Genomic DNA, 15,121 nt, shown 5'->3' on the forward strand with positions numbered 1-15,121 from the left:
CTCTTTCTGTACTAGGGACTGCATTATGACCTCTTTTCAAGTGGGCACCCTACTAAAAAGACCAAATATTAACAGGCAGAAAAGAAGGTAAAGGCCAGGCCTATATACAAAGTGGGATAAACTAATGCACATTCCTGACTGATGAATTACAGCTCTATAGCTCTATTTACCAACAGTTTTATTTAAAACACTGAAATAAACTTTTTTCAATATCATGTTTCTAGAACATATGTCCATAGCCATACTGAAATAGTATCAGTACTTACCAGTATACAAATGTCAATTTGAGCATTGTAATATAACACAAAGTAAATTAGATCTGATCATGCTATTTGTGAAGCATTGCTCTAGTATCCAGCTTATAACAACTTTTCCCAACTTTAACCTTCCAAATATTTAGACTGCAACCCCTGGAATTCACAGCCAGTAGAATCTTGCAGGCTGCAAAGTTTGGCAATGCAGTGTTCAGCACATCTGAGAGCATTAGACTAAGGAAGTCTGCTCATTAGTGCTGTCCAAAGCTTTGGTTTTTAGATGAAATTTCAGTCAAACAATCACATCAAAGCACATTCATAAATCAAAGCAGGGGACCACTTTGAAGCAGAAAATCAAATTAGATGGCTGTGAAGCACTTTATTAGCACTGTGAAACACTTCACAGATTCTATAAACCCTTTTTGCTCCTACTGAAGTTGTTACTGATGATACATAGCGTTGCCTTTCTTGTTATAGATGGAAAACTCAGGGATAGTGGTGGAGTAGCGCAATGAACTCTCTGACACAGGCATCAGTAGCCAGCCTATGAGTTCTACTACTTTGTTAACAACTCTGATTATCAGAGTTCTTTTGAACTGGCAAGGAAAAACTGTTTCGGACTTTATTCACTTTCTTGGCACTTAGCTTCTTTAATGTGGTCAGCTTGAAGACTTAACTTTGAGTTAAGATGTTTACATTCTGTGTCATTTGGACAAATTTAATTCTTGATAAGAACTGAAAGGGGACCACGGTAATACAGATGTCCAAACTTTTATTGATTTTAATAAAGGTTGTCAGCATATTAAAACAACTTTTTCTGTGCCAGCCTTTCTTTCTGGACTGCCTATCTCTATAGAATTGTATCTCACTGACAGCCTGATTTTCTGAAGCAGAAAATCAAATTAGATGGCTGTGAAGCACTTTATTAGCACTGTGAAACACTTCACAGATTCTATAAAGCCTTTTTGCTCCTACTGAAGTTGTTACTGATGATACATAGCATTGCCTCTTTCTTGTTATAGATGGAAAACTCAGGGATAGTGGTGGAGTAGCGCAATGAACTCTCTGACACAGGCATCAGTAGCCAGCCTATGAGTTCTACTACTTTGTTAACAACTCTGATTATCACTGCCAGCTGCCTCTGGTAACTGTTGTCAACAAGCCACAACTCTGACACAACTAAGTCCTGCCAGGGAGGAATGGGTCCTTCCCAGAAAGCAGCAAGAAGGTGAACCTGCTATATCTATTTTCCTAGCACCCCTGGGATATCCAGACATAGAAACAGCAAGGCATTTTTTTAGTGTCCTGGGCAAGGCTTGGTACCCTAGAAAACAAGTGAGAAAGTAAGCATTTACCTTAAAATATTTTCTGAAAGTGTTTGTTTTTAAAATGGAGTGGGGCACATGCTGCATTGGTTCACTAAGCGTAAGTGAAGCTCTCTCTGCCTTAAAAGAGGTACAAGAATAATATTTCAAAAATATATTGTAACATCCAGCTGAAACCTGGCAGGGTTAAAGAGTCTACCGTGCTTGTTATTTTCATCTCATTCTGCCAACAATAAACATCTGCAGGTATTTTAATGCTTTCCCCTTATAGCTTATGGACGAATCTTTTTTTCTAATCTCAATCCCAATTATTCAAGTGGCTCAAACTGATTTGCCTCCAAATCTCAAATTGCAAACTCAAATTCAATCACGCCCTCTTCAAATTTCCCATTCAAACTGAATGGGAGTGATTTGTGCAGGTTTATTGTTCATATTCATTAACTGTGAACTTTAGAGGTATTAAAGCTGTGAGGAAAACTCAACGTGTGCCAGGATCAAGATTTGAACTCATTTCTCTCTATTCATTCTGCAACAGGCTGTGAATGCTTTTGAATACTCTAACACACCCCTAGATATGTAACATTTTTTTACTGCGGTGGCTGATGTGGGTCTTCCGGGCTGTGTGGCCGTGTTCTGGAAGTTTTGGTTCCTAACGTTTCGCCAGCATCTATGACCAGCATCTTCAGAGGGCAGGAGCACAGATAGGAGCGGTTCTCTCTGTGCCCAGGATGACTTTTTCATTGCCTTTACATTTAAATTCTAATCTGACAGACCAAGGGTTGATGTTCTGTGAGTCTATGAAAACCTTCTCTCAAAGTACTTTTCAAGGAATTGATCTGAATAATGAATCTGTACTTTAAAACAATCTCAATTTAATTCATAGTATTTCCACACATACAGATTAGAAAGGGTCAGACTGGTTCAATATTTGTAATTTCATTTCCGTCGTTTGCTTCTTTCAGTCTGTTTTCACTGATCTGTAAAACATGAAAAATACTTGAGGCAAAATTTGAACTTTCATATACCATTTTCCCAATCCACAAATCCATTCTAATTCCTCTCCCTTGTTTGCTGCTCATACTGATCACCCTGTATGTTAGCAGCCACACTTTGATTTTCTCAATGAGAACTTCATAAATAAATTGCAAAATCCGGGCAGAAATGACAACACTGTGGTGCGTTTAAACCCCTTGGGGAAAATATAATTCACTCCTCATTAACTTTTGCTTCAGAAAAAATACTACTGATAAAACACACATGGAATGTAATTTAGTTTAACTTTCAGAGTGGCTAGGAAAGAAAGAGGACCCAGAGATGCTTTAGAGTTATACAAACTAGATCTTCTAGTTTGTATAACTAGATGCACTAATATACAAGGTAGTGTAAACAGATGCACTAATATACAAGGTAGTGCTGAATATTTAGAAAGTATGTCTATAAAATATTTAGAAAATATATCTATAAAAAGGAAAGAAATATTAAAACTTGAAATTTTAACCATTTAGCAATAGTTCAAATTATCTGATATTAGATTGACAATGCCATGATTCTTAAGCCCAATTCTACCTACTACTTTTATACAATCAAATCAGAAATCAGTCACAATTCAGTATTCTCCCTATTCCACCCATGGGCAAACTAAGGCTTCAAGGCTCCTAGCAATATTTAAATCACTTACGTGCAGCCCTCAGAGCTGCTTTTGGCCACATTTATCAAAGACTAGCATTACATTTTTTGCCATCCTGAGACAGGAATCTCAGTAACTTTCACTAAAACAAAAGCAAAGAACCTCCCAAAACTCAGTGGCAATTGGGAAATAATAGATCTCTGTTCCTCTGCTTTTATAAACAGGAAAATGGCAACAAAAATATTCATGGATATTTGCAATATCAAAAAAAAAAAAAGTATGAATGTCATGCCACTATTCTACATCCTGCAATCTAAAAAGCAGATCAATATTATTCTGAAATAATAAAATTTGCAGAATAGTGCTACTGTCATTCCTTCCAATCCCTGGAAAGTAAAAATAATTTTATCCCTTACATATTATGAACACCTTATGAAATGTTCTTCTTCAGTGGTATGTAGTACTAGGGAAAAAATCTAGAGTATCAGAACAAAACTAACTGGTAATGACATCTAATACATTTTTATCTGAAATCTTGATATTTTATATTACATTTCTATTACAGGGTTGTGTTTCTTCCTAGTTTTCAGAAAAACAAGTCACGCAAATGTAGTGATTATTTGTTGAGGTTTAAACTTACTAGTTTCTGTGATCTTTTCTGCAACCTGTGCCATATAGTGTGATAAAGCTGTAATAAAACAGAGGCAGGCAACACTTAATAAAGTGTTGTTATTTTGCAATGAAACATCAATGGTTTTGTGTGTGTGTCTGTGTGTATGCACGTGCACATTATGGACAAAATCTCATGAGATGACCAAATAACCACACTTCACAAGTTTTTCGCCTTCCTATTTAAAATCTCTCAAGATTTAAAGAAGGAAAATCCAGTTGTATTTCTTAAAAATAAACATTGTATTCCATTATTTTGGGATCCTATTTTGGGATCCACACACCAGCAGGATGTGTGCATGTGTGCTATTAAAATTTAATGTCCCATCTGGAAGATGTTTCTTTCTACAAATATATCAAGCAGATGAAACCTTTTGGGGAGAAGGAATGTTACAATTTTACTTTCTAAACAGAAACTACAGTACTGTAACATGAAAAGTTTTGATGAATCTCTTCCACCAGAATTGAGTTCCTAAGATGCTGGCTTTGTACTATTTATTTCTATAGTAAAAGAGCAGCAAAAGAAGGCTTCCAATTCCCCGTTCCTCTTTTTTCTGTCTCTTTTTAGATTCTAAGCCATGGAACAGTGACCATTTTTTTAATCTGTAAAATGATCTGGGAGCAGAAGAGTATAATAAAAATGTTCTAAAATAAATAAAACCAAATGTAGGAATTACCTTTCCTGGTAATTCTTACATCAATTGCCGCTGCTGGTTGTGCAGGAGAAATTAGTCCACAACCCAAAACCCATGTTCCGTTTTATGGCCCCTAAAGCTCTTTGGTATTGCACTGCCAATTCACAAACATGTGGTTTTCCACTCTTTTCAAAGAAATGACAAAAACTTTGTTAATTTTCCAAAAAGCTTAATGTACTTATTTTACTCTTTAAAAGAGATCTCCAAAATTCCCCAGGAGTTAAAAAGGGGGAAAAGATTTTCTCCTGCCTCATGAGTGACATTAATGTGCTTAGGACAAGGGATATGAAGGATATTTGCTGCATATCACTCTAAGTCTATATTCTCTTCCTTATCCTAAACAAAAATACTAGTAAATAAATAGATTACCAACCTTTAAATGACATGGAATAGAGAGACCTTGGAATCTTCTTCTAAATGCAGACTGGCTGCCTTGAAGATTATGAGCCGCTGTTATTTCATACTGATCACACAAGCTAGTTCTGGAAATATGAGGCCCTTCACTAATGTCTACAAAATCACCAAATCTGGTTGAAAGCAAAACAAAGAAAGCTTAATCATCCCAAAATGTGTTAGTAATAGTTTGAAAAAAATGCATCTATTATTATTCAGTGGGGCGGTAAACTTCCATTCACTGTATGTGTTCAAGTGAAACTGGATAGATAATTGGAGAATAGACTAAGTTTCTTAAATGTGCCCTTCGTATTTGGATTTTTGCACAAATATGGCTTGGAATCATGGCCTAAATGCCTACTGTTCTGACAGAACTGAAAGCTTCTGGGATGACTACCTTAAGGATTTAAAATGAATTTTTCTCTGGCTGAAAATATAATGCAACACTAAACCTATAACTTTTGATTTTTGCTGCATATTTTGCCATCTAGAGGTGCTAAAGTAAAGCCTTTTAATGCCAGTTAACCACCATAATTTCTAAAATCTACTACAGCTTGTGGGTGGTGGCAGACTTGTCTACTGAGAAAACAGACCAATGCTACACTGTGATGCACATGCCAATACAGTAAAATAGTAACACAGTAAAATATAGTAAATAGAGTATAGAGTAAATAGAGTAAAAATATAATAAAAAGAACATCAGCAATTAGACACACCCTTGAATAAAGAGCTCTTTCACACCATACAATTTTCAAGAGGAAGCTTCCAGTACAAAGGATTGGGGGCTTATTTATCATCTGAAACTTGTAAAATATTTGCCCTATTCACAAAGGATAATCCTATGAGCTCCAAAAGGATTGGGTCACTGAATATAATGTATTTTTTTACATTTTCATTTAATTTTAATGCAAGATAAATTGCTGATAAATCATAAACCCTTGTGCATCAGGAATGGCTAGTCTGTTAATTCACATAAATTTAAAGAGAGAGAGACAGAAAGACTGAAGACATAACTTCCTTCTCATCTGAAGCCTTAAAACATTGATTAGATCCTTACCTCTTCATTTACTCTCCCCATGACTATAATAATATATTACTTATGGTTCAGTTAGAAGAAGCTCATAAAGATAAAGAATTCTAGCTATAAAAACAAGGCTGTCTTGTGCTTTGCTCACCTGTGCACTGTTACTATTCCTTTGGAATTTTGGGAAGCTCTCTGTTCAACCATATCCTGTTTGTACCTAAAATACAAAGAAAGAGACCCATAACTAAATTTCAGATGGTATATACTGTAAAATAATGGTAAATTCAGCTAGAAAAGTATATCCATGCTACTTCATCTTTTGATCATATATAATTTTTCCTTTCTACTTACCAATTCTAGTAACACTGGGCTAAGGAATAATTTTTCCTTCTTTCCTCTCCCATAAAACATTCATTTCAGAAACTGAGAAAAGTTCTTCCCTTTTATATCGCACCAGGCCTTTATTACCTTTTGCTAGAATTGCTTCTAATGGGGCTGTTCCTAAAACTTCAAAATATCTCATAGGATAAATGTCAATGCATTTCCACCCACAGACAACACATTCCATGTTATTCATTCTTGTTATGACTCTTCAAAATAGAATGATGTGCATTATCTATTACACAATAAAGAATATACAACATACATTAAGTACAGCTGCAATATATGGCTACTTGTTTCAACAAGACTTATGCATAGTTCAGCCATATTCCCTTCAATATCAGTAGCATACTTTAATGCCACCTACTGGTAGACATGTAAATGAATAAGGAGCTGTTTATTTTTAAATCTCAAAGCACATTATAAATCTTCTGAAATTAAACAATGATTTCAGGTTATACACCTGTGCGCGCGCACACACAGACACACATCTTTCCTGAATGACATTTTAACTCTGACATATATGTTAATACTGACTTGTTATACTCAAATATTTCAAGTGCCACTTTTGCATCAACATCCAGCATTTCAAACGGCAAATCTTTCTGAATTAGTCTGCATGCATCTCTTGTAAGAGAACGGAGATTTTCCTTAAAAAACAAGAAAAACATACTGAGATCACACAGGCTGACAGATAAATCAGGGATTCAAATAATTCAGGTAGCTTAAATTCTTGGCCTGTAATGTTTAATCATTATCCTGGGGACTTTTCAAGGTGAAGCTAATTAGGTTAGCTCTGTCTCTGCAGGAGTACAGCAGAATATAGTAAGTATGAAAAGCCAGAACATGTTTAATATTTAGTATTCCTACTTTCATCTCAGCTGAAATGCTTAATATCCTCCATCTACCCAGCAGACTGGAAAATTATTTGGCTTAATTAATTTAGACCTATCCACATAGGGTTCCTATTGTTTAACCTCCAAAGCAGTACAGAAGGAAGTTTACTGAATTAACAATTTTAGTAATCAACTGATTATAGCAAATATTTGAGGAATAAAGGGGTAAGCTTGTGAGATTATCCAAATCTAATTTACAGTATATATTTTAGTAGACCATACTGTACAAAAGGCTTTACCTTATATTAAGGCAAAATTGTACTTAAAACTAACCTGCATCCTTGTATCTCCCTACATGACTTACAATCAATATTAGCAATAATGAAAATACAACCAGACTAGGTTTTACACACTTAATATTTTATATACTTAATATTATCTGGATTAAGATCTGAATCCAGAACAGAATCCAGTAATGTCTCTATCATTCTAGGTGGATAGATCAATCTATTTCTGAAAATTATAAAACCAGTTTGATGCTTACCTCAGTTGGCTTCCATGCATCAAGCTTGCTATCCAAGATTACATCATAGCAAAAAGCTCCAGATGTCACTATATAGTAAGACAATGTTTTGAAAGAATATTGATATAAATAGATTTTTCAAAGACAGATATTTAACAAATCCAATGAGAACCAACATGGTAATAGCATCAGCTTGAATTTAGCTGTACGCTTAATTTTAAATCCATAATTAGGCATATCTTAATTAAGACCAAGCAAAATGTCACAAAACAGGGTATAAGCTTTCAGGTTCTCCAGAATTCTTTATGAGACAAGATATTACCAAAACAATTAACCCAGGATGGTAAAGAAATGAAGAAATCTAAATATTAGGTAGATAGATAGTTAAATAATGAGTTCTACACATCCCACTTTTGAACAACTTGCCTAATGAAAATAATGAATTGTGTCCAAATATCAAGATAATCTTTTAGGTCTTTCTCCAGCATTGCTACCTGCTATGGCAGAAAACTGAAGAAAGGGCTTTATCAATGACTGAATGTCTTTGGAACCTCTTCACAAGAAGGTTCACCTAACACTATCTTAACTTCTCTTTTTAGCCAAGGTGAAAATCTTTTTTACTTGCTCAGGCCTTTTTGGGTTTTTATAACAGAACTCTGTACACATACTGTATGTACATAAAGTAAATGTCTTCAAGTTCAGTGGGGTAAAACCTTTCAGATAAATCAGAACAGAATTGCAGACTTGTTGAATAATATTTTTATATCGGCATTTTATCTGTTCTCCTATTATATGCAATTGAGAGCTAAATACTGGTTAGTTAATGATTTTAAGAAGTATGTTTTCTCCAGCATTATGTTGTTTAGCACAGCAGTTTTGGATATGGCCAATTCCAAGATAAGGACCAACAGAAAAATCCATGTATACTGCCCTCAAAGAAAAAGGTAAATACAGTAAATATTTTACCATCATAAGACCTTTAATATGATTAGATGAACAAGAGCCAGTTGACCATGATCTACTGAAACTGGTATCTTAGCAAATTCACAACAGATTAATCTCAAAAAAATGGAGGAAAATTATTCTACATATACAAAACCTTTGTAATTCAAAGCCATGAAATTAATCGACAGAGCTCTCCTTACAGTTAAATAGTTCTTCCCTGTACTTGTAATATAGTATATAGAATTGCCTACAATAATTTTCATCAACTTTGTAACCTTCAGATGGGTTGAAACTATAATTCCTGGAATTCTCAGCAAACCTAGCATCAGAGTGGGAAAGAGAAGCTACTATATGATTCAAGATGGCCATTACCTGTTTAAATGCTGGGGAAAAATGTATCTAACATTAATGTGCAAAACAGTTTGAAACAAAAAAGTCTCATTTAGAATTCAAATCAGGTTTCTGATTTTACAGATCAGAACAGAACAAAACTGAAATGGATATCTTTCAAGCTGAATGTATTGTAGTCAGAACAGCATTAGAATGTTTTTTGTATAGTTGGGTTTTACAGCTGTTTTGAGCTTGAAAACAGATATTTCAAATTCAAAATATTTTGCATGCACTCAGTCTCCAAATGCTATAATACCTAAATTTTTGAAATGTGTAAATTAAAGAAATTTCTTCTACACATATTATATTATTCCAAAGGGAATATATTACCTGGCACTTCTGGAGCTTTAACAAGAGTAACTGAATAGTCATCTTTAAATGCTTGCTCTAATACACAGCCCAAAATCATAGCACAAGAGCGCCAATAAGCCTGCAAAATATTATTAATTCAAGTTATATCAAGACAGTTCAAGTTTTCAAAGCAAAATTTAAAAGACTCAATATATTGTGTATGAAGTTTCATGTTTGGCAGCAAATGTTATTAAAATATGCAGCCAGACATAAAAGATATTGGCCTTGCATTCTGTTTCTGAGCATCCTAAGGAATAAGAATGTCATTTATATTACAAGTCAAAAATGCTCCACTTGTATTATTTAAATCTGTAATTATATAATAGAAAGCTAGAAAGATGAATTTATATAATAAGAGAAAAAGAATATCATTATATTCAAATTGCTTTTGGACCAACTTCTGTACAGGTTGTCCTCGGGTTAGAACCACTCGTTCAGCAACCATTCAAAGTTACGACGGTGCTGAACAAGTGGTACTTACAATCAGTTCTTGAAGTTCCAGCCATCACAGCACTGCCGCAGTCACGTGATCGTGATTCAGGCACTTGGCAACTGGCTCACACCCACAACAGTTGCAGTGCCCCACATTCACATGATCACCACTCACGAGCAGTCAATGGGAAAGCCAGAAGGAAAGCCTGCAAGTTGCTCCAGTAAGTTGCTCCGGCTCCTGCCGCTTTTTCTCCTGAGGTACCCTGCTACAGAGTACAAGATCCCAGGAATCTCACACTCTGTAGCACTCACCCACTGCAGCAACCCCCCCTACCGATACACCACAGAGCGTGCGGCTCAGCCACACTTGTGCAAAGCCGTAGCCCTCCACAAGCCACACTGGAGCACCCACTCCCCACCTGACCACACTCGTACCACAGCACCTATCCCCCCACCTGCCCATACTCCATAGCACTCACCCACATGCTTGCCTGCTTGCGAGCCGCTTAAGAAAAGGCTCGTAGTGACCGGAACTTGCAACTTCCTGTTGGCTTCCCTTTTGACTTTGCGATCATGGAATGTCCTTGCTTAAAGACCCATGAGCCTAGCTGAACAAGACCAACCAGGATTGCCATCACTAAGTGATGTGGTCTCGTGATGTCGCACTTTACAACTGCATTGCTTAGTGACACAAATTCCAGTCCCAATTACTGTTGTTAAGCAAGGACTACCCGTATTTACATTCAACTAAATTTAAAGCATGCATTCTTTTATCCCTCAGGCTTAATAAAAACAAGGTCCAATACAAAGGCAAGAAAACTTTGTAAATAAAATTGGTATTGTCATACTTTGTTCACTTCTTCTGCATCTTCATCTTTGAAAGTAAGAAACTGAATTTCACAAGAATGAGTCAAAGGTCTGTACATATCCCAGAGCTGCCCATCTACAAGGGCAAGCACAGATCTCTTAGTGTACCATTCACTTAAATCTAGAAAAGGTAAAAAATAAAAATAAAACTTCAGAAATTATCACATTATGCTAGAATCTTATTTTACTAACGAAACAAGAGTCTACAAGAATCACCTGTATAATAGCTAAGGTGTAAAATTAATTGTTTTTAAGAGGAGCACCAAGGTTTCACTACTAGTTCTTTTGAACCACTGCTGCTGCTATTTGCTATTTTTTTTTTAATCCTACTATAAGACACTATCAGAATCAAACACCTTTTCTGGTTAACAGGGAGAAGCCAGGATTTTTTGCCTGTTTTGGATCATGTTATTTGTTGTTACTAAACAGCTTGATGATATTTCTACTTTTTATGATATTTCATGTGGAATTAATGAGAATGGGTGAAATGATTCAACAAAACTGAGAGTTCAGAATTGTTACTCTCTACAGTAAGAGATGAAATACTATGGAAGAGGAGTACTGATCTGTGGAAACCAAGAAACACACTAGGGAAGCAGAATGACTGGGAAATGAAATTAGTGTAACTTGCCCTTTGGAACGGTGATCCCAAGTGAACCCTTATTAAAGTGATGTAGTTTAACCCTCAAACATTTTCTATTTGCAGAAGCATAACTAACTAATCCATTGTCCTTCTTAAATGAAACATGTTTTAATTTGTTATTCAGACTAACAACAACCATCTATTTCAATTACTTACGCATAGCACAACTGTATGGAGTGGAAAGCCCTTTGTTCATTATAAATAAGGTGTCAGGGTGCGATTTACCCACATATTTTACTTCAATCTTCTCAATCCTTGGATTAAGAGACAGTTGTCTTTCCTTCTCTTTTATAAACAGATCATTGCGCCTTTGAGCAATTTCTGCTGTTGAAAGTTGAGGAGTAGGTGCAGTTGAAATAAACCCTGCAAAGAAATTTTTGTTAAAATATATTCTTTTAATTGTCCAATATCCTCTTTGCTAATACATTTATATGGGAGTAAGTTCCACAGATTTGACTAAAATTAAATGAAGGAAAAATATTCCTTACTGCAGGACCTGTAATTAATATCAGGTACATCTCTGGAATGTGTGAAAGTGCATTTCTTTCACTCAAAATCTGACAAAAAAATAACCATTTAACATTTAAAGTAAGATTCTGCAAATTTGACGTGTAGGCGTGTGGAGGAATGGCAGTATCATATGTCATTAATATCTGGCATATCACATCCAATCATATAATAATTCAGGCCTTATTAAAATATGCACACTGATCATATTACAAACTTCAGGATGCTGCACAAACACCTTACCATACACAATGCACACTGCTCCTCATACGTCATACCTGCCAACTCTGCTTTTCTTACCACAATTATCTAGAGAGCACTCTTCAACTTAAGGATCACAGTTAGAAGTGTCAAACTATAAAATCTGCAGGGTCAAAAAGCAGGGCACCAACCACATAAAGCAAACTGAACCCAATGTTCATAGCCCTGGAATCCATTATTAAATTCCAGGATTAAAACTGGAAAATGCGAGCCATCGATAGGAAATATTGTTGATCGTATGTAAGCGGTTATCCGACTTTCACTAATCATTTAAAGCCAACAGGCATCTCCACGCTCAGGAGGCTGTTCTTCCATGATTTAAGAAAGGCGGATTGCAGTATTTTAATCTAAGAAAGGCAACACGCAACCAACATACATTGAAGTGGAGGACGATGTAAAATTCCTCAGCTGCATCCCTTGCCCCCCAGAGTCTCAACCAGCCATCCCTCCGGTTCCTCTGTAGGCTTACTTTTGCTGCAGCCCCCCCGTAGTCCGCGAGTCAACCAAACAGAAGCCATCGCGAGCGTCCTTTCTCTCCTCGTCCTCCTTCTTTCGGCGTCCGACGTACTTCGCGTCCTCCGGAAACACCGATCACGCCAAAAGCGTTCCATCTCCTCGCGGTTCCGTTCTCGCCGCTTTGCTTCAGCAGTAGCATCCGCTCTTTAGGCTCTGAGGCTGTTCTGCTCAGCTGTGAGAAAAGAACGGGGGGGGGGGGGGAGACAGAGACTTCTGTCCTAGCATTAAAGTGACATCTTTTTCTAAGGCTGCTATATAGGTGCTGCGAAGACCCGAACGGCCACTCAGTGACGGTAAAGAAGTACCGATTACTTTTTGCAAATAAATAAATAAATAAACCACCGGATTTTTGGAAGCTCGTTTTCTCTCCACCCGCTTTGTGAGATATGCTCCGCTCATTTAGACGAGATGCGCGAGAGGATCTAAGCGCGACCGGTGGAAATGAGGCATAGGCATCGAGGAATAAGATTGCACCAGTCGAATTTCTGCTTGAGGCATAGCTGTGCGGATATTTGTCAGAAGGAGGGTCGAAAACAACCACTTTCCTATCGCTGTGAGCTGTCTGCTCTTGAACCATAAGCAATCTTTCTTTCTTGACATAAACATACACGTGTTCTGTCTGGAGCTTATATTGTTTGCTTTGAAATTCTGGGTAGGTCCTCGTTACTCGGGGATGCAAAATATTACCTTTTACCAGACTCTCCTTGTTTCCTCTAAGGGGTTAAGGGTGAGACTGAAAACTGTTTAGTGTACATTAAACTGGTTCCGATTAAATGATGACAGGGATAATTCACTCATATTCTTATTCAATCTGAAGCTGCAATCCTAAACCCCCTTACTCAGAAGTAAGTCCGATTAAAATGAGCGCAACTAATTTCTTCAGGATAAATATAAACGGATGGGAACGATTCCAAAGGAGTAAGAATGTGGGTTATCCTCAAAGATAGATGCATCCATTATAGATTCACCTAAACAGAAATTAATTCTACCGTATTTGGACTGCAAAATCTAAGGTGACCACCAGATGGCAGCGATGCGTTTTCTGTATCTCTTCGTTGCTCTCTTCTATCTGGAGGTTTGCCGCTCAGACATGACAGCCCTAGCTTAGCTACTGTATGCCTAAACAAAGCCACAGACAGTTGGGATAATTTTTATTTTGAATATACTTGTGTTTTACAGCATAGACTGAAATAAGCAGCCATTAAAACATGTTTTCAGGATAGCTTTCAACTTTCTAAAACAAAGTTTACAATAATGTGAAATAAACAGTCTTCATCTGACCATAAAGTAGCTGTCAGTTACACTTCAGTGGAGATGGTGTTCAAAACTAGGATACCTCAGTTGAGAATGCTCAAGTCCCGGCTGCCACCTGCAATACTCTGCCTGGAAGGTCTCAGCTTTCTTTTCTCTCTCCCCCCCCCCCCCCCTTTTATCTATGTAAGCTGCCCAGAGTCATTTGGAAGTCAGGCAGATTTCCAATGAAATCCAATCCAATCCAATCAAATAAACCTTAGTTCTGAATATGTTGGCTGATTTGCAAGTTTCTTTCATAAATATAACCTATTATATTATGACTGTTGTGCTCTGGTTGTTTGAAGGTAACCTCCCTGATAAAATCACTTTTCTTAGAGTTATAAGATATTCCTATCATAAATGCTGTAGATGGTCTCTAATTACATAATTTGGTGAAAATTATTAAAATAATTGAGGGATTCATCTTGGCAGATCTTACTCAAAGAAATAAAGGACAAGTTACTTATAGCTTACTTAAAGATATGGATCATTAAAAAGGAATAAGAACAATCCAGAAATTTCACTGTTAGGAAGATCTGCCTAAGTGTTGCTGGGATAGAATTCATTCTGAATGACTGACAATAGATTGAGCAAAATGGTGTAGAAAAGAGGTGATTTCACACAGTAAGCTTGCAATGTTTTGATTCAGCAAATGAAAGGCATTTAGTTCTAGAAGTTGTACAGAGGGAGGGAGTTCCATATGATATTTTGCTAAGTAGAGGAGTATCATTGCTACTGCAACGCTATTTCAAGAGTTGCTTATTCACTCTCCTTACAGAAAAATACAATGTATAAAACAGTCTTTCCCAACAGGGCGCTCTGCAGGTGTGTTAGCCTTTTGCTACCAATTTTCAGCCAGCACAGACTATATTGGAGTTGAAATTTAACTTGTCTGGACAATAACACTATTTTATTTATTTTTCAAATATTTATTTTTCAAACTATCACTAATCTTCCCTGCAGCCATAACATCCACGGCTTGCTCTGCCAAAACTCTGAGCTACTATTGTGACATCAGATCACTATATTTGCATTCAACCTAACTTATCTCTATGCCAAAAACAGAGGTTGGATAACTTTTGCAGCCACATAACCGTTGGTCAGTCTACCTAATAATTTTTTAAAAACTATTTTATGTTTTGTTTTCTGATATGAACTCAATGAATACTAGTTAGTAAAATGAGAATAT

At 36.4% G+C, this 15,121-nt stretch overlaps 1 protein-coding gene across 2 annotated transcripts; it reads right to left on the minus strand.

The window, feature by feature from the left end:
• Positions 1 to 2,429: 2,429 nt before the first annotated feature.
• On the minus strand, positions 2,430 to 12,745 carry MRPL39 (mitochondrial ribosomal protein L39). 2 transcript variants are annotated; one of them, XM_007441531.4, is made up of 10 exons: positions 12,593 to 12,745; positions 11,512 to 11,718; positions 10,694 to 10,833; positions 9,393 to 9,492; positions 7,749 to 7,816; positions 6,906 to 7,018; positions 6,139 to 6,204; positions 4,944 to 5,097; positions 3,847 to 3,894; positions 2,430 to 2,556 (listed from the first exon to the last, which is right to left on the minus strand). In XM_007441531.4, the coding sequence occupies exons 1-10, from the start codon at positions 12,732 to 12,734 to the stop codon at positions 2,491 to 2,493; spliced, it is 1,104 nt and encodes a 367-aa protein (XP_007441593.2). In that variant the 5' UTR covers positions 12,735 to 12,745; the 3' UTR covers positions 2,430 to 2,490. The 2 variants fall into 2 exon arrangements, with proteins under 2 accessions (XP_007441593.2, XP_025030994.1); XM_025175226.2 differs by having other exon boundaries at positions 12,500 to 12,625.
• Positions 12,746 to 15,121: the final 2,376 nt, after the last annotated feature.

This window comes from Python bivittatus, unplaced genomic scaffold, assembly GCF_059951505.1.
Source record: "Python bivittatus isolate LINGU-HERP-01145 unplaced genomic scaffold, Pbiv_v1 ctg000350_np1212, whole genome shotgun sequence".
Taxonomy (NCBI): Eukaryota; Metazoa; Chordata; class Lepidosauria; order Squamata; family Pythonidae; genus Python; species Python bivittatus.

What these genes read in the sequence shown, in the direction of transcription:
- MRPL39 (XM_007441531.4), bottom strand. Translation starts at nt 12,734, where the DNA reads ATGGAACGCTTTTGGCGTGATCGGTGTTTCCGGAGGACGCGAAGTACG. An exon ending in ATGCATGGAAGCCAACTGAG is followed by an intron (nt 7,019 to 7,748) that starts GTAAGCATCAAA and finishes TTGTTTTTTAAG; the next exon opens with GAAAATCTCCGTTCTCTTAC. An exon ending in GAAATATTTGAGTATAACAA is followed by an intron (nt 6,205 to 6,905) that starts GTCAGTATTAAC and finishes TTTGTATTTTAG; the next exon opens with GTACAAACAGGATATGGTTG.